Here is a 23,265-nt window from a genome sequence, read left to right as displayed (position 1 = left end):
TGAAGAGGAAATGATCATTTTTCATTTATCAATTCACTGAAGGGAGTATAAGCCAACAGACTCAGTAGATTTGAGAGTGAGAGAGAAATATAGAGGGAGAAAGAGAGACAGAGTCGTGAACCAGTCTCCTCCTTACCCCTGTGTCTCCTGCTGCTTCTCTCTGTGTGTGAGGCTGACTGCCTCCGTCCACTCTGCCGGGGGCTGGAAGCCCTTCAGTCCCTCCTTGGGGAAGTAGACCAGGACCTCTCCATCTTCGGTCACTGCATCTGGAACAGCACCACCGGAGTCTTGGGATTAAGTTTAGCTCTTTACAAATTCCAATGCAATAAAGGTTTTTTGAACTTGTTTTCTTCATACAGTACTTTGATGTCTCAAATCCCGCTGACAGCTCAGTATATTCTGTCTAGCATAAGGAGCTGCATTTGTCTTTGGTGCGGGAAATGTCACCCAAAGTGCTAGAATAGGCCTTGAGTAGAGCAGACAGAGTAGATAAACCAATAGTCATCTCACCATCACAAACTGGGCTGTCAGGGGGTTGCCAGTCCTTCAGCTTATGGTCTATGCAGAGAGCCACCACCTCGTCCCAGGGGACCTGCTGGAAGGATGGGCCCTCCTCCTCCCAGTGGTCCTGGGCTCCAGCCGTGGAACAGCGCACCCTCTCCAGGAGGTTCTCCAGACGAGACATGAGGAGGGGCTGGCTGTGGCGTGAAGTTGGGATCTGGCCGGCGTACTGGAAGATGGCGGAACACAGCTGGGGCCAGGAGGCTGGGGGGAATTTTATTAATGAGATTACAGAGTAGATGGGAGGGCAATGTAAACAGTTGTAATTTGAGCAGCAATAAGGGATAAATGTTAGCCTGGGTGCCAGTCTGTTAGGAAAAAGCAAAAACAGATCTGGGATCAGGCTACATAAAAGTCGCAAGTCAACAGAATCACACACAAGCACAACTACACAGTCACACACACACACACACACAAGCCAAAAAGCTACCCACCTGTGTTAGCGGGAATGTCCCAGCTGGGAATCTGCAAGCTGACTACAGCAGTCCGGAGCCAGGCCAGGTGTTGTTGAGAGTTCCAGCCCAGGTGTGGCACCAAGTCCCGGGTCTCAGGCAGGGCGAACTCCCCCGGAGGCCAGGACAGGCTGGAGAGGTACTGGGAAGACACTAGGTCAGCCAGGAATGCCAGCACAGCATTGTAGAGTTTAATGACAGGGGCTGGGTGTTGGCCCGCCAGCCCTGCCCCCGCCCGGTCCTGCCGGTGGCTGTAGAGGCGGGCACTGAACTCGCGGCCTAGCCCGGCCTCCACGAAGTGCACCAGGGTCTGGGAGGAGAGGAGGGCGGGCACTGGGGCGCGTGCCAAGAGCCAGCGTACCGCTTGGCTCACCTGGGGGCAAGCAAAACCCCATAAAACAACACATTAGAATACTTCCAAATCAATAAAACTTGGGTTGCGACGATACCAGTATCCCAATACTTTTTACATGGCAAAAACAAAAACAGATCAAATTCTTTGGTCCCTTAAAAACCAGCTGTAAGATAGCTTGGAAAATAAATAAATGCAACTCTGGATGCAAACATAATGTTAGTTTCCAACATTAGGGCTGTTATCATAAAGAAATTAAATCCCTTTCGTGGTTTGTTTCTTTGGCACGATAGTAACAAATATCGCGATACTGGTATCGTCCAGGTTGTAAATACAACACTACTCATTTAATTATCTTAGGAGCAATTTAAATAGTTGTATTTTGTTTCAAGAGGGCTGTCCGTACCTGCTCTGAGCCCTGTAGGTCGCTGGTGGTCTCTGGGATGTGAACGAACACGTGTTCTGATATCAGACCGTCTTCAACTAACGTCTGGAGCATCAGGTCTAACCAGAAGAGAAGAAGAGGCAGGCAGAGATTTCCAGATTTGGTACTTAATAAGGACTTATTTCACAATATGTGCCATTGAGTGAGTGACCACTAAGAAAATGCTGGTGATGTCCAGCCATGTGTGTATGTGTGGTTGGGGTACCCCTACCTTCCTCCAGTTTCTGTGTGTTGTGGGGGCCAGGCACCAATATGGCAAGGGGCAGCGAGCAGTCCCAGATGTTGGCCTGCTGGAGCTGTTTGAGCTGGAGCAGAGCGGAGAGCATGGGCACGTCCTGGTCCTCGCTGCCTGGGCTGGGGGCAGGCAGCAGCATCAGCAGGGCCCCTGTACCCTGGAGCTCCTGGCCCTCCTCCAAATTGGACAGGCCCTCTTCACTCAGCGGGCCCCGAGATGCCTGGTAGGTACAACACACACAGACAAAGTCAGTACAAGGGGCGGCAGGGTAGCCTAGTGGTTAGAGCGTTGGACTAGTAACCGGAAGGTTGCAAGTTCAAACCCCCAAGCTGACAAGGTACAAATCTGTCGTTCTGCCCCTGAACAGGCAGTTAACCCACTGTTCCTAGGCCGTCATTGAAAATAAGAATTTGTTAAATAAAAGAAAAAAACAACTACACTGCTGTCAGAAGTGTCTTGATATTTGCTTAGATTGGATTGGTGAATGCATCAGGATGTTAATCCGTCAGTGTCAAACATACGGCTCACAGGCCATATCTGGGGTCAATTCCTGCCCGTTCCCTAAAAAAATATATACATATATATATTTAAAAAATATATAATTGAAGTTGGAAGTTTACACACTCCGTTTTGCACAATTCCTGACATTTAATCCTAGTAAAAAAATTCCCTGTTTTAGGTCAGTTAGGATCACCGCTTTATTTTAAGTACGATCTTTGTCCCCATGTGCAGTTGCAAACCGTAGTCTGGCTTATGGTGGTTTTGAAGCAGTGGCTTCTTCCTTGCTGAGTGGCCTTTCAGGTTATGTCGATATAAGACTCATTTAACTGTGGATATAGATACTTTTGTACCCGTTTCCTCCAGCATCTTCACAAGGTCCTTTGCTGTTGTTCTGGGATTGATTTGCACCAAAGTACGTTCATCTCTAGGAGACAGAATGCATCTCCTTCCTGAGCGGTATGACTGCTGCGAGGTCCCATGGTGTTTGTACTTGCGTACTATTGTTTGTACAGATGAACGTGGTACCTTCAGGCGCTTGGAAATTGCTCCCAGGGATGAACCAGACTTGTGGAGGTCTACAATTGTTTTTCTGAGGTCTTGGCTGATTTCTTTTGATTTTCCCATGATGTCAAGGAAAGAGGCACCGAGTTTGAAGATAGGCCTTGAAATACATCCACGGGTAAACCTCCAATTGACTCAAATGATGTCAATTAGCCTATCAGAAGCTTCTTGAGCCATGACGGAATTTTCCAAGCTGTTTAAACCCTCTTAGGGCTAGGGGGCAGTGTTCGGAAGTTCAGATGACTGACGTGTCCAAAGTAAACTGCCTGTTACTCAGGCCCAGAATCTGGGATATGCATAAAATTGGTAGCATTGGATAGAAAACTCTCTGAAGTTCCTAAAACTATTCAAATAATGTCTGTGATTAAGGGCGCTGTACGGCACGTCACTTGTGCCACCAGACTCTGGGTTCGCGCCCAGGCTCTGTCATAACCTGGAGGTCTGTGGGGCGACGCACAATTGGCCTAGCGTCGCCCGGGTTAGGGAGGGGTTGGCTGGTAGGGATGTCCTTGACTCATCGCGCACCAGCGACTCCTGTGGCGGGCCGGACGCAGTGCGCGCTAACCAAGGTTGCCAGGTGCACGGTGTTCCCTCCGACACATTGGTGCGGCTGGCTTCCGGGTTGGATGGCGCTGTGTTAAGAAGCAGTGCGGCTTGGTTGGGTTGTATTGGAGGACGCATGACTTTCAACCTTCGTCTCTCCCGAGCCCGTACGGGAGTTGTAGCGATGAGACAAGATAGTAGCTACTAAAAACAATTGGATACCACGGAATTGGTGAGAAAAGGGGGTAAAATTTAAAAAAAATAATGTCTGAGTATAACAGAACTGATATGGTAGGCAAAAATCCAAGGAAAATCCATCCGGAAATTTGTTTGTGGGTCACAGTCCATTTCAATGCTAGCCTATGGGATATAGGACCCATATCACAGTTCCTATGGCTTCCACTAGATGTCAACAGTCTTTAGACAGGGTTTCAGGCTTGTTTCTTGAAAAATGAACAAGTAGTTGTAGTTTATCCAAGGTGTCCCTCATTAGAAAAGTAGTCTTGTTGCACTCGTGAATGAGTTGCGCGCTCTTCGTTATTTATCTTCCTCATTGAACATACTATTCTCTGTCTTAAATATTATTGTTTATTTAGATATTAGAGTACCTGAGGATTAATTAGAAACATTGTTTGATTTGTTTGGATGAACATTACCGGTAACTTGTTGGATTTGTTTGTATGCGTGTTGAACGAGTGGATTACTGAAATCAATGGTGCCAACTAAACATACTTTTTTGGATATAAAGAAGGACTTTATCAAACAAAACAACCATTCATTGTGTAGCTGGGACCCTTGGGATTGCAAACAGAGGAAGATCTTCAAAGGTAAGTAATTTATTTTATCGCTATTTGTGGTTTTGTGATGCCTATGCTGGTTTGAAAAAGTAGTTTGATGTGGGGCGCTATCTTCAGAAAATCGCATGGTATGCTTTCGCCGTAAACCCTTCTTGAAATCTGACAATGCGGTTGGATTAACAAGAAGCTTTTAAATGATGTAAGACAATGTTTAATATTACGATTTTTTAGTTTGAATGTCGCGCTCTGCAATTTCACCAGATGTTGTCGTAGTGGAACGCGAGCGGGACACCGAGCCGCAAGAGGTTTTAAAGGCACAGTCAACTTAGTGCAAACTTCTGACCTACTGGAATTGTGATACAGTGAATTATAAGTGAAATAATCTGTCTGTAAACAATTGTTGGAAAATTACTTGTGTCATGCACAAAACTATAGTTTGTTAACAAGACATTTGTGGAGTGGTTGAAAAACAAGTTAATGACTCCAGCCTAAGTGTATGTCAACTAAAAAAAAAATCTTAGTCGACCGATAGTCATCTGTTCTTTTGATATAAAGAAACAACCTATGCTTGAATAAAGCCAACTATATATAGGCTACTGAGCTTTGTCTGATGCTTTAAGCACTGCGATTAAAAATCAATACACACAAATTACTAAAGAGGGAGCAAGAGATCAATATAGCCTAACCAGAAGAAAAAAAACCTGTTCCCAACCCTCCTCCTCTCTCTGCTGCTGGTATTAGCAGATTCTGCCAAGCTCCTGAAGTTGCCGGTAATAGGCTACACCAGCTGTCGGCAACCTTTTCCATTTGGAATAACAAGTTATTGTACTTTACTGATCTGCGTGCCAGTTATGATTTTCATATGCATGGATCAGATTCATTTAATTTATAATAGTCTTCATATCTCAAAATCATGTGGTTAATAAAAATTAAATGAAAATGATACCAATCTAAAATTAACTTTGCCATTGCCAATATGTAAAAATAGCCTACATAAACCAATAAATAAAAACATTACAGCCTGCAGTTAGAAAATATCCTAATAAAAATAAATATCCTATAAAATCACATTTGCTACGCATGACTTGTCTGAAAGAATCGTGAAACATTGTATCAACTATTAACTTGGTCCATCCTGATAGTGATAGCAAATATTCTGGGCCCTCAGTTTCCAGTAAGCTGACAAGTCTACAACTGTGTCTGTTTGTCTTTTTGCGCAAGGGATAAGAAGTAATCAGGTCAGCCTATTGATGACGTTTTCTACGGATCAGAGCATGACATATTTACCCCTTTCATGCCGAGTGATTATCGAAAGGGAGAGAGCTGGAAACAACATCAAATAGGCTACATTGAGGAACTATTGTCATTCTCAATGGAAGTAAAAACTTGCTAATTGATGCGAAGAAAAAATTACTTTGACAGGCTACACAGTGAAGGTGGGTTAAGACAATCAGAAAATCGTATCAGATCCCCAAACGGGCACATTTATAGGCCTAAATTTGTACGCAGACCAGGTAGCCTAGGCCTACTTCTTTGCAAGACTGACAAAAAATACAAAACTGAAATATCACATTTACATAAGTATTTAGACCATTTACTCAGTACTTTGTTGAAGCACCTTCGGCAGTGATTACAGCATCAAGTCATCTTGGGTATGATGCTACAAGCTTGGCACACCTGTATTTATGGAGTTTCTCCCATTCTTCTCTGCAGATCCACTCAAGCTCTGTCAGGTTGGATGGAGAGCGTCGCTGCACAGCTATTTTCAGGTCTCTCCAGAGATGTTCGATCGGGTTCAAGTCTGGGCTCTGGCTGGGCCACTAAAGGACATTCAGAGACCCTCTACAGTGGTTACATCCTCTACAACCACTGTGATTATCATTATCGGACCCTGTTGGTCATCTATGAACATTTGAACATCTTGGCCATGTTCTGTTATAATCTCCACCCGGCACAGCCAGAAGAGGACTGGCCACCACTCATAGCCTGGTTCCTCTCTAGGTTTCGGCCTTTCTAGGGAGTTTTTCCTAGCCACTGTGCTTCTACACCTGCATTTGGGGTTTTACGTTGGGTTTCTGTACAGCACTTTGTGACATCAGCTGATGTAAGAAGGGCTTTATAAATACATGTGATTGATTGACTTGTCCCGAAGCCACTCCTGCGTTGTCTTGGATGTGTGCTTAGGGTCATTGTCCTTGATAAAGGTGAACCTTCAGTCAGAGGTCCTCAGCGCTCTGGAGCAGGTTTTCATCAAGGATCTCTGTACTTTTCTCCATTCATCTTTCCCTCGATCCTGACAAGTCTCCCGGTCCCTGCCGCTGAAAAACATCTCCACAGCATGAGGCTGCCACCACCATGCTTCACCTCCCTGACCAAGGCCCTTCTACCCCAATTGCTTAGTTTGGCAGGCAGCCAGCTCTAGGAAGAGTCCAAAATGCTTCCATTTAAGAATGATGGAGGCCACTATGTTCTGTGGCAAAAGGCAAAAAATATCGGACCCCTCCCTCAGTGGCCGGTCCAGTTCCAGGGCCACATTCATTGGCTCTAAGGCCATCTGTTGACTGGGATAAAATAAGAAATTGCCACAACAGCAGGTGACCAGCAGAGGGAGCCAAATGCATGGCAAATACAAGTACTAGGAATTAAACAAGAACCAAGCTATAGGAAGACTGAGGAGTGTTATGAACCGACCTACCAAGACGACGCCCCAACGGAAGAAAACCTATGGGCATCAGTGCTAAAGGAACTAACATTGGACTAAGTGCTACCATACGTAATGCAATGGCACTCTGTGTTACGATAGATTGCACTCCCGAACATCTTCTCCCAAACTGAGTGTCTAAAAGAGGTATAAAAGGAGGAGAGATCAGTGCCTAGGCATGATCCTCTACCCATATGATTTGGACATCATAGAGAATCATCAGACCAGGTAAATTACTTTTACTATACTCTGTTTGTATTGACTACTTTGATCTCAAGGCGCGAGCAAACTATAGACTAGTATATCTTAAAGAATTGTGTTGTACTACGCACCTCTATAAAAAGAATAAGTGAACAAGATTGTGTACGAGAGAACTTCGCCCCTCAACAATGCGAGGTGTGGAGAACTCTTGATAGCAACAACGTTCCATCTTTGGTGTGTCAGTAACAATCGCAGTTCGGCAAGAATGAAAAAGCCCAGAAATAGTTAAAGCCTCGTAGTAGCCAAGAGTCGATAAGAAGGAATCAATATCTAAACAGTAGTCAGTAAAAACCATAGGAAATTCAGACTAAATAAGAAGATTATAGTAGTATAAACAGCAGAAGGCTGCAAAAATATTACTACTCTTATAAAGACCAGTTTCGGGAAGGACCAAGGGAATATAGAGCTTCAAGGTAAATATATGGGTGTTTGCTTTGTTTTAAGAGTCAAAGAAATGTGTTAAGCTTTTCACCTTTGCAAAATATTACGTGGCATAGCATAGCGCATTAAGGTTTGATTGAGCATTATTGATGTATTGGTACTGTATAACCATTGAATTGTAATAACGTGTATAAAGACCAAAAACAGACTGACTTAATAAAAGCTTGAAACTTTGACAGCTAGGCCAGATTTACGATCTGGAGAGCAAACGCCTCTGACACTCTCACGGAACAGAAAGTGACCCTGGTTATAGGTTAAAGTGATTGCACTAAAGAATATTTCATTGTGTGGACAATAATATATCTTTGGAAAAGTCAAATACATATAACAATGCTAGTTTCCAAGTGACTACTAGCTGACGAGCATAATAACAGAAGATTAGTTATTAGGTATTGATATATAAGAGAAGAGGACCCAAGGTTAGGGAGTATAGGAAGAGTATATAAACATAAAGTAATAAAGTACTCATCTATCCGAGGCCTCATACCCGACCGGCAAATAAGGGAGTGACAACGTGAACGAAGGAACAAACCCAACTCACGTGTAGGGCCATTACGAATACGAAGAGTTGGTGGGGCCGCAAGGCAAGGCCCCTGTTACACCGAAGTGACAAAAATCCTAAAGTACTCTGCCTAGCCAGGGGACGGGACAGAGGCTTTTGCTGCAGGCGACGGGCAAAAGTCAGCACCGTGACAGTTCCTGGGGACCTTCAATGCTGCATACATTTTTTGGTAACCTTCCCCAGATCTGTGCCTAGACACAATCCTGTCTTGGAGCTCTACAGATAATTCCTTCGACATCATGGCTTGGTTTTTGCTCTGACATGCACTGTCAACTGTGGGACCTTATTTAGACAGGTGTGTGCCTTTACAAATCATGTCCAATCAATTGAATTTACCACAGGTGGACTCCAATAAAGTTGTAGAAACATCAAGGTTGATCAATGGAAACAGGATGCACCGGAGCTCAATTGAGTCTGAATACTTATGTAAACAAGGTCTAAGTTTTTTTTTTTTAAACGTTTTTTATAAATATTTGCAAAAATGTCTAAAACCTGTTTTTGCTTTGTCATTATGGGGTAGAATGATGAGGGGAATTTTAGAATTACCATAACGTAACAAATGTGGAAAAAAGGAAGAGGTCTGAATACTTTCCAAATGCACTGTATAACACATACACATACAGTATGGCCCTCCAGATCTCGTTGAAGACCGAATGCGGCAGCTGGGCCAAAATTTGTTTGACACCCCTTGTGTAGAAAGTAGTTATTCAACTTATCACTAGTCATAGTGGAAAATGTTTTGGTAATGTTGTTTTAGCTCCCACCTTGATGCTGATGTGTACTTTGTGAGTCTTCTCTCCTGCTTCCCTGAGTCCGTTGGTGATGCAGAGAGTCCTCAGTGTCCCCTCCTGCTCCTTCTCTGTGTCGTTTGCACTTTCACCTATGCCAAACTTGGTCTCCAGCCAGTCTGTCAGGATCCTGCAATAAGAGCACAGAGAACACACTCAATAAACACAAGTGTCATCAGAGGTAAGAAGCACTTGGAAAGCATGAGTGACTAGCTGGTGAAAATAAGTATGTGGAGAGAAAATGAAATGTATTTATAAAGCCCTTTTAACATCGGCAGATGCTTATACAGAAACCCAGCCTAAAACTCCAAAGAGCAAGCAATGCAGGTGTAGAAGCACGGTGGCTAGGAAAAACTCACTAGAAAAGGCAGGAACCAAGGAAAAAACCTAGGAAGGGAACTAAGCTCTGAGGGGTGGTCAGTCCTCCTCTGGCTGTGCCGGGTGGCCCATTGCATTCGGATAAAAATATACAAGAGGCTGCCCCGTTTGAACATACAGTACATATGAACATTCACCAAGTTCTGCAAGATGGACTTTGATGCACCCTGTGGTTATTAGCAGTATTCTATCAAAAAAATAAATGTAATAAAGAAGTGTTTGTGTGAAAAACAAATAGCTAATTCTGAATTCAGTCCTCACTGGGAAAGCTAAGATTCAGCTGACTTTTCTGCCTCGTCGGCAAATTATTAAAGATCTTAATTGGAACACTTTTCATAAACTCTCGCGATTGATTCAGAATTTTATTCACAAAAAGGTCTAATGATTTTCGCGATAGACACCATTGGAAAATTTGAGCCTGTGATCTTTACCACTGGCAGAGATGAGAGCAAGACAATCTGATTTTGATGATGTTGCCTCTCCCATGACTCTGGATGTGTTCTACAGATCTGTTGTGGATTCCACCAAGAGCTGGGATGAGTCCCATGACATCATGAAAGAGCATTACAGCAAACTGGTTGATAAGAGAGATCCATTGTATGTGGTTATCTTTGGAAAGGTGAAAAGCTGAATGAGTTTCAGGACAGAAAGAGGCACTCTGAAAGCATGAGACCAGCTGGTGAAAATGGTCAGGTGTGTAGAGAATGGTGGTCCATGCATCCAGTGCCACTTTTAGAAGAAAGAAAGTCTGTTTCTTCTTGAGGTCTCACAGGCTGCTCCTTATCATGGAGCAGATGCAGATCAGGAACCACAGGATGGAAGCTTAGCTGCGGAGGCTTCAGAGGCAGCTGTCCATCAAACTAAAATCACTATACAGTATTTAGCAGAGCCGGCAAATACATGACACTCTTGGACACAGTCATCAAAGTACTGGTGAGAGTACTTGTATGCTGCACTGTGAGAGGGTGTGTGGAATTCAATGGCAATTACATCTGCCACACTGCTTTAGATCTCACCTGTCGGCAATGCTGGCAACACTCTCGTGGTCGCTGGGCAACAGCAGGGTGGCCTTCCAGAAGATTCTGTCAGGTGGGTTAGGAACGTTCTCAACCACCAGCGTAGGCATGTCTAGAGGAGTCCACACTGACTCACTGAAGGGGACACACATATTGTTTGATGTTGTGTTTAATGTCATTGTGAGAGAGTTTGAGAAGTACACAACTGAGAGAAGAACTACAATGACGTAAGAGCGGGGGTGACAGCTTACTTCAACAGCTGCTGGTAGTAGAAGTGGACTCGCATCTGATGGATTGCTTCTTGTCTCGTCTTTAGCAACCTGGGGACATTACAGAAGAGTCAGAGGTGTGTAAGAGAGCGAAGAGGGAAAAAAAAGAGAGAGAAAGAAGGACAGAGAGAAGAGGGAGGCGAGGGCCAGAGCAGGGCAGGGTAGCTCCAGTACCTGGTGCTGGACAGGGCCATGTAGCCGCCATTGCCCAGGTTGACCATGCCCCTGGCCAGACAGTCCATAGAGGGCTGGGAGGGGGCACTGGGAGCCAGGGCTTTGAGCTTGTAGCGGGGGTCCACACAGCAGGGGGCGGCAGGGAAGCCCCGCATCTGTCTCTTTAGCTGCCTGCGTACCGCCACCACGTCGCGCCACCTGACGGAGAGAAAGAAATAGGGAGAGAGGGGGTGAGAGGGAAGCTTACATGTCTTCTTGTTGTGCAAAACCTTTTGTGGAAAGTACTAAGCAGCGCACAGATCCCTCGCGCACTCAACTTCGGCGAGATATGTCGAGTTTCCTTGTAGGCCTATTCGTCGGGGAAACTGTGAAGCCAGCTGTATAGTCTATTGGCTGCAAAACAATGTGTCTGTTTGCAGCTTTTCATTAAAATCAGGCATAGCTATTCTATATATGGCCTAAAATAAATGTGTTCATACGGGCAGAATATTATATATAGGCTATAGCATACCCAATTTTGATCCGTTAGGAAAATAGAACATTTCATGTCCCAAAAAATGATCTTGTAAAAGGCCGACATTTGGAAGTTTCAATATGACTTTAGAAACGTTGTGATTTTAGAGACACAAAGTAACAGTAGCCTATGATTAAAGGGTTAGGCTATACATCATCATTATTCCCATCATTCCAATTTAATCAAGTCACAATTATCAACTTTGGTATTAACATCAGTCAGCAGGCTTTCCGAGCGAGGAGAGAGACATGGGTAGGCCTACCAACGGAAAACGTCTGAAAATGGATTATGAAATTCTAAAATAGCCTTTCCTAAAATAAATTCCTGCAATTCTACATGACTGGATACATTACAATATGTTCAATACCACACAAATATTACCCAAATGAGAAGATACTCTGACATTGACATACTAAGTCCAGCAAAGAGAAAGTCCAGCAAAGAGTGGAGACAGATTGTCGGCCTACAATAAGAGGAAATTACAGTCAACATGTCCAGTGGCACTCACTTATCCAAGGTCCTGGTGATGTCACTGACAAGCAATGTAACCCACATATATCCACTAAGTGTTTCGAAAAAATGTCCTGGCACATGAAGGCTACACCTACAGATGGGAAGGACAGACCGCTAATAAATAATTCTGGAAGTGAACCGAATATGATCTCTTTTTTTAATTTTCAGAATTTCTGAACTGCTACGACGCTGTCCTGCAAGACTTGGCGAAGACCAACAACTGAGTGGAAGGCTGGCATCAAACATTTTCGGCGAATCTTGGCGCTAACCACCCCACCGTTGGAAGTTCATCGAGGCATTGCAACAACAGCTGCAGAGGTGAAATGAGAAGGGAGCAGCAACTTGCTGTCATTCTGCCACCTACTACAAGCAACAGAAGGAACTGAAGCTACTGGGTTCAGAAGTACACCATGACTGAACGGCTGGTGTCTTACCTGAAGACTCAAGCTGAAAAAAATTAGCACCTAGCCTTCGTGACACATCCATTTCAACCCTTTCAATGACTCCAAAATCCTTATGAGACCAGAACATTAAGCACATTCTTGGACGATTTGTTCTGAACTTATTTTTATGGCGCTGGATTGTCATGTAGCCTACTCTTATTTTATATATTTTTTTGTTATTTAGAAATATATGGTTTTAGGCATACTTATTATTGCCCCATAATATTTTGTATTATAGTGAATGATTGGTGTAAAACCTAGATAAAAATGAAAATCTATATTTTTTTATTCAAATACATTGTAGAAAATAGATATGGGCTATTTCTAGCCTTCAGCCTTTATATGACGTATGAACAAATGTATATACAATATTCAGGCCACTACTGAACCAAGTTCTGTAGGCTTATGTGCTTCACAGCTTCCCCGGATACTCAACGTATTGTAGCCTCACGAGGACGAAAGAGTAGTGGAGGAAGGAGTTCGCGTTTTCTGCAGTGTTCACGGTAAAATATTCCGCTTTATGGCGGTGCTTCGAGAGAAGGAGCCAACACCCAACAGAGAGGGCAGGCTTTGAAAAGCAAACATGAGCCTTGAAACTAAAACAGCAAGGACCAGAGTTGGAGAACCTTGATAAAGGGTCTCCACGATGTCTGGTGGCCCAACTGTCAACCTAAGCAGTCATAGTTGTCATTCAAATGCCTTGGTTGTACCTCTTAATGTACTTCTGTATACGCTGTAGCTCCGCCTCCAGGATGTCTTCCACCATGAGGAATATCTCTTTATCCAGGGTCTCCTCCACCAGGAAGCTGCACACCTCCTCAGAACAGCGCGCCACACATGCTGCCTCCTCCTCTATGGCTAACCTGACACACAGATATTGTTACTGAAAATGACTAATGTCTGGTGGCTATTGCATGTCGGCAAAAACAACAGAGGCTCGACAGTACTGCACAGGTGCATATACACAAGAGAGAGACAGCACCATGAACATGGGGCTTGTGGTGGATATGGAATCAGGAATGTGAGTTTTGAGTGTAGAAGGGCAGCTCACTGGATCTCGGAGGCGGCAGTCTCCTGGATACACTCGGTCAAGACCTCTTGGCTTATCTCAGAACAGAGAGAGTCACTAAACTGGGCCAGGAAGACTTCGTGCTCCTGCTTTCTCCTGCCAAGGAAAAGAGGGAGAGACACGGATAATGAGTTGGAAGACATTGGACTAGAAGTTGGATGTGGAGTTACATGTTAACAGGTCAAAACTTGGACTAAGTGATTTGTTAAACTTCTGCTTCCAATGTATGGTTAAGAAAGCGAGAGATTAATAACATAATATATACCATTTAGCAGACGCTTTGATCCAAAACGACTTACAGTCACGCGTGCATACATTTTGCGTATGGGTTTGCAGCTAGGGTTAGGATTGAGATCAAGGTGTTTCAGAGTCTCTGACAAACCTGGCTTCCTCTATCCTGCGTTTTTCCTCGGCGAGTCTCTCTCGCTCTGCTTGGACCTCAGCTGTGGACACCTCCCAAAGCATCTGCTCCACCACCTCGCTCACCACCGCCTCCATGTGGACACTGCTCGCACTGCAGCGAGACAGAAAAACAAGGCATTGGGTATCAACGTGAAAGGGGATGTTCAATGCTACTCCTGATGTACCACAGTGTATGCAATCTTAAGTCAGTCTTAAACAAACAAAGCAATAATATAGCACTCACCTAAGAGCGGCTGCAGCGTAGTCGGCCCCAGCGCTGGCAACCTCCTGCACCACCGCCTCCAGCACCTCCTCTACCACGCACTCCAGTTCTGCCAGGATGTCCTACGGCAGTAGGATGGACAGAAAACATGAGTCATACGTACAGGGGGACACATCTCCTACCCTTCAGCTGACTTTCATACACATCTAGAGGCAGAGCCTAGAGCTATGACCAAAAAGAAAGCAGCAACGACCTAACAACAGTCTTAACCCACCATTTTTAAAATTTAACTAGGCAAGTCAGTTAAGAACAAATTGTTATTTACAATGATGGCCTTCCCCCAGCCAAATCCTAAAGACACTGGGCCAATTGTGCACCGCCCTATGGGACTCCCAATCACGGCCGGATGCGATACAGCCCAGGTTCAACCCAGGGTCTGTAGTGATGCCTCTAGCACGGAGATGCAGTGCCTTGACCACAGCGCCAATCGGGAGCCCATTTGGGAAACACTACCACTAAGGCAAGCTAGCATCAACCCACTAGGGGTTTCTCGCTCTCTCACCTCGTCAGAGTAGATTGGCTCAGGTTTGGGCGGGGGTGAGGGGGGTCTGACAGGCTGGGTCTGGGCAACATCAATGGGCTGGAACAGCTGCTGTTGGAGATCTGCTGCAGGGTGGACCTGGACAGTGAGCTGGGCGGGCTCTGGTTCCCCTGTCTCATCTGTGCCCTGCAATGGCTGGGCAGGCTCGGTGGCAGTGGCAAGGCCGGGGTACGGTGGTGGAAGATCCCCGAAGAGTCGTGGCTCTGCCAGCAGCATGACAGGTTTGTTCTGCGGCTGGAGCTCAACCTCCGGCTGGGCCTTGACTTCTGGCTTCTGCAGGGTGAAGGCTGGCACTGGGAAGAGTCAAAATATGTTTTATTTTATTATTAATTCTCAGTCAGAATGAGAAAGATTACAACACAGCAGCAATTGTAAAGAACATGACACCCCTCGTACCTGTGACATTGAATCATTAGCTCAAGACTACCAATACAAACTATTGAACATTTTCACATTTTACGGGTAGCATCAACGGCAGACAACTCTAGACACAATGACAGGCTAAATAAACAATGTCAGTAAGGGCCGTCTTGAACATCAATCTACGGGCACAGCGGCTCTACAGGCCTCTACAGTTTAGCCATCTTGAACTGCAATGGCTCCCATACCCGTTACAGCCACCGGGCTGCTCCTGAAGAGTGTGGGTTCTGCCAGCGGACCCTCCCCCCAGTACTTGTTGTGGGCGTCGAAGCTGCAGACGGGGGCATGTTGGGGCGGGTTGGGCAGTGGTCCTCCGTTTACCACCTCCCCAATTAGCACAGCCCTCTTGGCCATGATGACATCTGACTTCACTTGGGGTAGGTTCAGGTCTGGCTCCTGCCAGGCCGTGCGGCTCAGTTCCACCAAGCTGTGGGGTCAGGAGGTTAGAGGACATCAGAGAAGGAAGTCTGTTGCTTGATGACAACAATTACCCAGTGAAACATTGAAAAGTGACTATAGTGATTCATCTTTTGATTTTTTTTTGTATGAATACTTTAAGGGGCAATTACCCGTTGCTACATCCATTGTTGGACTTATAAATTAACAACATGTACACATTGATTCTTGAAGAATATAAGCTTAGTGAGCTTGTGTGACCTCATGAGCTTAGTTCAACTGTCGTAACCCGCCAAAACGCACACCATCAGAAACTCTGCGTTTTATATTGACAGTCAGTGTTTTTTTGCTTCAATAGGAGTGGTCACGGGCATGCAACTATGGTTTCCGTTCACACCAAATACATTAGTGCAACACATTTGGCAGAAAATAGCTTCATTTTCTTGAGAAAAGTGAAACGCTATTTGTCAAGCAGCCATACGTACGTAAATTAGCTTACAAAGACAATGAATGGAAATCCTATTTGTAATGTTTATCATAGAAAAAAATGTAGCCAGCTAAATTTCCTTATGTTTTGCTTGATGTTAATCTTGCATTTTACCAGCTAAAAATACACAGAAAAGTTGATACAAAGTCAGAGCCTTCCGTTCGTGAATGTGGGAATGACAACGAGTGGAGAAGAGCAACTGAAGCCCAAAATTTGTCTGAAGCAATCAGAAATTACAATAAGAAGCATTTTACATCTGTGTTTACACCAATGTTTGTAAACAACATAAATGTAAACAAACACTATATGAGGAAGGCCCTAAAAATTGTCAAAGAGCCACCTTAGTCATTGACTGTTCTCTCTGCTACCGCACGGCAAGCGGTACCGGAGAGCCGAGTCTAGGTCGAAGAGGCTTCTAAACAGCTTCTACCCCCAAGCCATAAGACTCCTCAACACCTAATCAAATGGCTACCCAGACTATTTGCATTGCCCCCCCCCCATTCTCCCCCTCTTTTACACAGCTGCTACTCTCTGTTGTTATCATCTATACATAGTCACTTTAATAACTCTACCTACATGTACATACTACCTCAACTAACCGGTGCTCCCGCACATTGACTCTGTACCGGTGCCCCCTTGTATAATATAGTCTCACTATTGTTATTTTACTGCTGCTCTTTAATTTCTTGTTACTTTTATTTCTTATCCGTAGTTTTTAAAACTGCATTGTTGGTTAGGGGCTCGTAAGTAAGCATTTCACTGTAAGGTTTACAGCTGTTGTATTCGGAGCATGTGACTAATACAATTTCATATAGACTCAAAACATGGTTAAAACTATACATTTTATTTCATGGATGATATACATTTCAGCGTTTTCGCAAAACAGGGGCGCGAGGTACTCTTTGTTATTGTTTCTACTGCTTATTGCCGCTTTAAAAACATTGTCCCTCTGAGCTCTTTACTGTTGTGAAGATGTTACATTTCAAGCGATACATGGAGGTGCAACCTGAACATCAAATAAGAAACGTTATTTTTTGTTTTCTGTATGCTACAGGTTTTATTTCTTCTCTCCAGTAAATATGTTGGGTGCATATATTGTATTAGACAGGTACTGGTACTGACCCGCCACTAACGTTGAGGCCGAATTGCTGGATGAAGTCTGTGGCCTCAGCGGCGTCTTCGAACATGAGCATGCGCACCAGATCCTCCAGGGGGAAGATGGTGGACCTCTGAAGGCCCGCTGTGTGGGCGTTATTCAGGGTCCTCAGGGCCTTGCCCCTCACCTACACACACAGGAATGCATACAAACACATAGGCACAAACGTCCATCAATTCCCAAGGGACAACTAGTTGGGATGTGACCCTCATTTACTACAGGTTCAACTTCCTACTACTTTTCAAAGCTAACTACAGACCCACTAAAAATCACATGGAGGTAGAATGTTACTAGGGTAGGTGACTTTTATTGCTGACCTGGTTGAAGTATCTGTGCAATAGGCAGCCCGCCAGGTAGGAGGCAGACTTCACCAGCTTGAAGAAGCGTACGAAGTTGTTGCTGTTGAGAGCTGCGAATGCCTGCACGGCAAATTTCACCTCTGGAGAGTTGCGCACCTCGTCCCTGAACTGCTGCACCTCACTGTGTGGACCACAACAAAAGAGAGCATACTCTCAGTCAGAGTGGAGGATAAGGGCGGTGTTTGAAACAGTAAAACAAAGACAAGCTTACATTTCATCAGTAGTATGTTTCCAAATGGAGAATAACTAGGGTAATGTCACAGTCGTAAGAACAAAACAGAAGAAAATGGTCTGTAACGAAGGGAGACTGGGAGGTAAAACTGGCCAATAAGAGACACTTATTACCTTTTCCGTTACCAAATCTTTTGCTACAGTGTACCCTAATAAACACGACCCAATCGTTGGTGAGTGACTCACCGGAGGACGTCCCCAACGTCTAGTTTGAGAAGCACGTTGTACTGGCGAAACTCAGCCTCCTGGGGGCAGTAGACACCCCTGGTGGACAGGTCCTGGTACATCTCCTTCAGGCTCTGCAGGCACTTGGTCATGTTCTCGTTGTTGATCTTGGCGTCAAACGTCATCATGTGCTCCTGGCACAGGTGGTGGGCACAGTGCACATGGAAGCGGGTGCACTTCTCGATCAGCGACACTGTCAGCGGGTCGCACAGGTGCTGCTGGGTGATGTCCTGGGAGGAGAGGAATAGAGTTAGCATAACTCCAACGGACAAAGCCCCTCAGACCACAGCAATGTGTTATGAACACTTTTTCATTAGCTTTTATTTTTTTTCTGCTCTCAGCTACTCAGCATTTCTTAGCACTTTCCCATTCCTTTAACTTGCCTAGTTAAATAAAAAAAAATACAAATTGTGACACCGATATTAACTATTAAACTATTAAAAAAACAGTACCAGCTAGCTAGCTAGCTAACCAACAGTAGCTGTGTGTACCTTACGGATGCCGCGGGTCCTGTTCCACACAAAGTCGTACCAGTCGCGGTAGTTGTCGTGGCCCTGGTCCATGATCTGGGTGACGAGGTAGTCCATGGTCATGCTGAGCACGGGGAGGGGCCGCAGCTCGTAGGGGAGGGGCTCCTCCTGGTCCGCCGACGACCTGCTGTACTCCTTGATGGCCGCCACGTGGTCCACCTGGACAGGAAGTGGTTACGTCTCATTATAAAATGTATAAACAAGGTTGATATCCTTTAACTGAGACGTTTGGACAGGAGTATATCCCACTCACAATGTCAAGCACTTGGAGTTTGAGGACATATCTAGATAAATAGCACACATATCAAAATCATCATTATTATGATTATCATATGCCATTAAGTGGAACATTCTATTGATGACAGGGTGGTGTACTTTACACAACAGTAGCACAGGTGCAGTATACTTGCAAAATGTGTGCCTGAGAGAATTTGTGTGACTTGAAACAGGGATAGAAGAAATGGCTTTACCCTCTCAGTGTCTGGGACGACCTCAAAGCAACTGAGCTGGTTGCGTGTCTCCCTCATGTAGCGCTCCTTCTCGGGGCACATGTCTGGGCATGTCCCCACAAAAAAAGACAGCTCCAGGTCTGTCCGTTTGGGCCGCCCTGCACATTGAACAACAGAACCAGTCAGCCTCTACAGACCAGATTTTTATTTAATGTTTATTATTATTACTTTCATTTCTTCGTTGTTGTTATGCCAACAGTCAAAGAAATCGACATTCAGCTCTTTCTTTCATGTCAACTAATGGCTTCATACAAGAAATGCAGGAAAGTCAATTCAGAAGTGCGTGGCCAGTTCCAGGACTGCATGTCAGACTGACAGCTCTACTATACCTACCAGCTCGCAAGATCTTGTCCCTCTGCTCCAGGAAGCGGTACTTCTCCTCGGCTGTCTCAGCCAGCTGGCCAATCAGGTGGAGGAGGGAGGAGGGCACGGGGCGCTCAGAGCTGCTGTCCTGCTGGGGCTCGCTTTCAAACTGCAGGGACTTGGCTATGGACGGCTTCTTCACTGGGGAGCTGAGAAGCAAAGTGTCTTTTTTTATATCGGACTTCACATCCTGATGTGTTTAGAGATTAACTCTAGTCACCCACGGCTAGCTAACACCCACAGTTATCCCCAAGTTAATAAGCCTTGAAAGTATCTATTATCTTTACAGTATAAGTCGTATGTTTCCACAAGCATTTCGGGTTATAAAAGCACTTCACAGAAACAGGAAGTCTGGCCCAGCTAGCTGTGAGGGGGAGCCAAGGTTACCTCCTGCTGAGGTTGACAGTGCTGCTGAGGGCAGGGGCTCTGGGGAGTGGCTTCCTCAGTGGAGAGGAGGACTGGAAGCCCCCCAGACTGGTGTCTGGAACCTGGTTGTCCCTGTCCCTTTCTTCCTCCTCTCCCTCTGGGGCTCGATCGCCTTTCTTCCCCGGGCCTGACACAAACACGTAAGGAGCAATACACACACAATCAATTTCTAAAGACAGAATGGCTTCAATCAAGGTGCATGGAAATACAGGGGCAGCTGATCAAGAGCTTGACAGTGGGCTACTTGTCTGTCAGATGATTTCCCTTAGATAAGCCTATTAATTGCATACTTAACTAGTAACAGTAATTTGGTCTGCATTGTCTGTCTTAACTCTGCAAAATAGGAGGATGCGGCCACAAGGACTTACTGTGTTTCTTCCTCTGCCAGAAGATAACAATTTCCTGTCTGTGCAGCATTTTACCCTTCTTCTTTGCCTTTGCTGCTGATGCCTGAAAGGTATCACAGATGTTTGAAAACAAACCAAAAAATATTCTCAGTTAAATTCGGCACAATCATATAACATGTAACAGAACTGAGAATCCCCAAAAGCATGTCAAGTCACTTCTGTTGTCTGTAGAGTGGTACTCACGTGGTCTTGGAAGTGGACGATAGCCAGGTTCTTATGGGGTCGGCAGTAGACCCGGCAGACTTTCCCGAATCGGCCAAAGTGCTTTTCTATGACGTTCTTTTTGTTGAGGCTGAGTGGGATGCTCTTGCACTGGAGGATGGTGGCGTCGTTGGGGGACATGCCCCCCAGGCTGTCCGTGCTCTCGCTGCGCTGCCTTCTCCTAGCTGGGGTCTTGGTCTCAGCGTCTGGGTCGGGGGCTTCCACCGAACCTGGAGTAAAAGGTGAGAAGAAAATCAGCATGACAAAATCTGTGATACAAACTAAACATTTTGTTGGTACATTTTGGTTCACAGCAAGTAATAGTGTTTTACTTAATTTTCAAGATGAGGACTTACCAGTCGCCTCTGCTTTCTCCAGAACCTCTCTGGTGGGGGCCTGAGCACTGGGAGGAGTAGCGGGTCTGAGACTGATGGGAGCTTGTGTGTCTGCTCTCTCCCCCTCCCCCCATCCTGGAGGCTGCTGCTCCTCCTTCACGGGGTCCCTCCTCACTGAGTTGGCTGTGGATTTCATAATGCCACTCATTGCCCTGGAGAAGAGTCCACCCACGGGGCCGCGGGAGGACCTCAGGAGAGGCCGTTTGGAGGGGTGTCTGGGTAAGTCAGCTCTGGCTTCAGCTTGGGCGTCCTCTGATTGGGCAGGCTTCCTTGAAGCGGCTTTGGGACTCACTGGCTCCTCCTTCCGCTTAGTTCCTTTTCCAAGTCTCCCCAACACGGTCACTTCCCTGGTGCTCTCCTCATCGCCAACTTTCTCCTCAGCTTGGGCCTCGGTTTTGAGGTCTCCGAATGTAGAAGTCTGGCCGAAGCCGACTCCTCCAAACAGGGACATTGGGGGCGCGGGCTGGGACTGGAGGACTTTGGTAGAGAAGCTGAAGGAGGAGGGGCTGCTGGGGACCGGAGCTGGTTGGGGGGCAACGGTGCTGGAGCTGGAGTTAGTGCTGGAGAGAGCGGATGGCTGGGAGAATGTGAACTGCAGGCTCCTTCCGGAGCCTATGCTGAGAGGGTCTTTCTGGGCCAGGCTGGTAGTGGCAATGGAAGCGGAGATGGAGGGGGCCACCGCCGGCTGGGAGAAGCTGAAGCCAAGCGGGCCACTCTTGGCTCCGGTCTGGAGAGAGAAGCCTGAGCTGGCTGGTCCACTGCTGTCCTTGGTGCTGAAAGAGGGCTGGGTGGTGGTGGTGCCACCGAAGGGCTGCTCGGATGCAGAGGCGGGCTGGGGGTTAGCCGGCTCTGGGCTGGCACTGAAGATGGGCTTAAACAGCACCTCGTTGGACGGCTTGAAGCTGAATTCTGACGTGCTGAAGCCTCCACTCTGGACAACGCTCTGAGCTGTAGCAAAGGAGGTGGTCGTAGCGCTGGGTGGCGGCTGGCCAAAGGGCGACTGGCCAAAACTCATAGGCTGTGCCGACCCTGCGGTGGTGGTAGTGGTGGGGACAGAGGAAGCTTGGGAGATCCCAGAGGAGAGGCCGAATGCCGGGGCCTGCTGCTGCCCGTATGCAGGTGGCTGCCCAAAGGCAGCGCTCTGTCCAAAAGCAGGCATCTGTCCAAACCCAGAACTCTGAATCTGTCCGGTGGCCTGACCATACGATGGTGGGGGAGCACCACTAAACCCAGAGCTACCCTGCCCCAATGAGGACTGACCAAAGGCTGGAGGCTGACTTATTGAAGAGAATGTCGAGGTCTGCCCTGACGCCTGACCTAGTCCTCCACTTTGCCCAAAAACAGAGTCTTGTCCAAGCGAAGGCGTCTGCCCAAATGCCGGAGACTGACCAAAGACTGAAGGCTGACTGAAGGCAGACGGTTGCCCAAATGTTGCAGTTTGCCTAAATGCTACATTCTGTGGAGGGTTGGTGGAACCCTCCTGTCTGAAGGCCTGGAACATGCCACCAGTCTTGTTAGTGTTGCTGGGGGCCTGGAAAGCTCCTCCCTGCTGTCTTCCAAACAGACTATTGGGATTCATGGTGGAAATGTCAGAATAGTCTCAATTGTACTCAACAGCAGTCACTTATTCACTTGAACTCACATAAGCCGTTCTAGAGTCCAGGTTGCTGCAATGCATGTTGAGGAGTGTGTGTTCCTACATTTGAAGTGTCTTCAGTGAAGCATCATTGAGCCTGAAGACAAGCAAAGTAAACATTAGCATGTTGATGTTATATAGCTAACTTAACATGTTTTCTAACGTGGTTTATGGAAACGTATTCATGTTATCTATTTTTTTTAAACTAATTATGTACACGTAATTCAGCTTCAAAGACTACGTAAACACTTTAATGGCGTACTTTACATGTAACTAGCTAGTTCGTTAACATGTTGTGACTTGGAAAATGTTAGCTAGCTCACGTTAGTTACATCATGTAAACCTAGCTAGCTAACGTTTAGTTTGTTAACGCGCTAGCGAATTTACAAGACGTGCTACTTGAAAATTAAGGACGTCTTTAATAACGCTAAAACGTTCGGTTGCTTTTTATAATACAGACGGACTTTACCTTTATATTGTTTCAAACAAGATAGCTAGTGACCTACTTTTTCAGTATTCCCCAATGCTCATCAATTTGAATAGAAACTTGCTGACATCCGGTTCCGGTCCAACCTATTTAGGCTCCCAGATTCTACATTCCACCCCGGGAAGGATCCGCAAGAGAATAATGCTAGCTGAAATGTTAATTGTTTGTTTGTAGCAATAGGATATTTTGTCATATAATAATATATTGGATGTGTATCATTACAGCAGCTCTAGAT

At 45.8% G+C, this 23,265-nt stretch overlaps 1 protein-coding gene across 5 annotated transcripts in view; it reads right to left on the bottom strand.

Moving 5' to 3' along the window:
- The window catches only part of LOC112225130 (minichromosome maintenance complex component 3 associated protein), a 30,050-nt gene extending 6,913 nt beyond the window's left edge, over positions 1-23,137 (bottom strand). Inside the window, exons 1-27 of one of the 5 annotated variants that reach the window (XM_024388798.2) lie at positions 23,050-23,137; positions 22,550-22,640; positions 20,869-22,472; positions 20,495-20,742; positions 20,273-20,354; positions 19,866-20,031; positions 19,449-19,627; positions 19,077-19,213; positions 18,568-18,765; positions 18,038-18,306; positions 17,579-17,741; positions 17,228-17,388; positions 15,411-15,649; positions 14,764-15,095; positions 14,223-14,323; positions 13,959-14,090; positions 13,559-13,672; positions 13,218-13,370; positions 11,038-11,235; positions 10,846-10,914; positions 10,595-10,729; positions 9,177-9,330; positions 2,022-2,265; positions 1,772-1,869; positions 996-1,386; positions 511-765; positions 137-287 (exon numbers count right to left, since the gene is read on the bottom strand). In XM_024388798.2, the coding sequence (XP_024244566.1) occupies positions 137-287; positions 511-765; positions 996-1,386; positions 1,772-1,869; positions 2,022-2,265; positions 9,177-9,330; positions 10,595-10,729; positions 10,846-10,914; positions 11,038-11,235; positions 13,218-13,370; positions 13,559-13,672; positions 13,959-14,090; positions 14,223-14,323; positions 14,764-15,095; positions 15,411-15,649; positions 17,228-17,388; positions 17,579-17,741; positions 18,038-18,306; positions 18,568-18,765; positions 19,077-19,213; positions 19,449-19,627; positions 19,866-20,031; positions 20,273-20,354; positions 20,495-20,742; positions 20,869-22,408 (5,909 nt within the window). In that variant the 5' untranslated portion in view covers positions 22,409-22,472; positions 22,550-22,640; positions 23,050-23,137. Of the gene's footprint in view, positions 1-136; positions 288-510; positions 766-995; positions 1,387-1,771; positions 1,870-2,021; positions 2,266-9,176; positions 9,331-10,594; positions 10,730-10,845; positions 10,915-11,037; positions 11,236-13,217; positions 13,371-13,558; positions 13,673-13,958; positions 14,091-14,222; positions 14,324-14,763; positions 15,096-15,410; positions 15,650-17,227; positions 17,389-17,578; positions 17,742-18,037; positions 18,307-18,567; positions 18,766-19,076; positions 19,214-19,448; positions 19,628-19,865; positions 20,032-20,272; positions 20,355-20,494; positions 20,743-20,868; positions 22,641-23,012 lie in introns of all 5 variants that reach the window. The other 4 variants (XM_042306628.1, XM_024388795.2, XM_024388797.2 and 1 more) reach the window with 4 other exon arrangements.
- Between the last annotated feature and the right edge of the window lie 128 nt (positions 23,138-23,265).

The sequence above is a fragment of the Oncorhynchus tshawytscha genome, linkage group LG26 (genome assembly GCF_018296145.1).
Source record: "Oncorhynchus tshawytscha isolate Ot180627B linkage group LG26, Otsh_v2.0, whole genome shotgun sequence".
In the NCBI taxonomy this organism is placed as follows: domain Eukaryota; kingdom Metazoa; phylum Chordata; class Actinopteri; order Salmoniformes; family Salmonidae; genus Oncorhynchus; species Oncorhynchus tshawytscha.
Note: the sequence above shows the minus strand (reverse complement) of the source record. Positions and strands in the feature narration are given on the sequence as shown.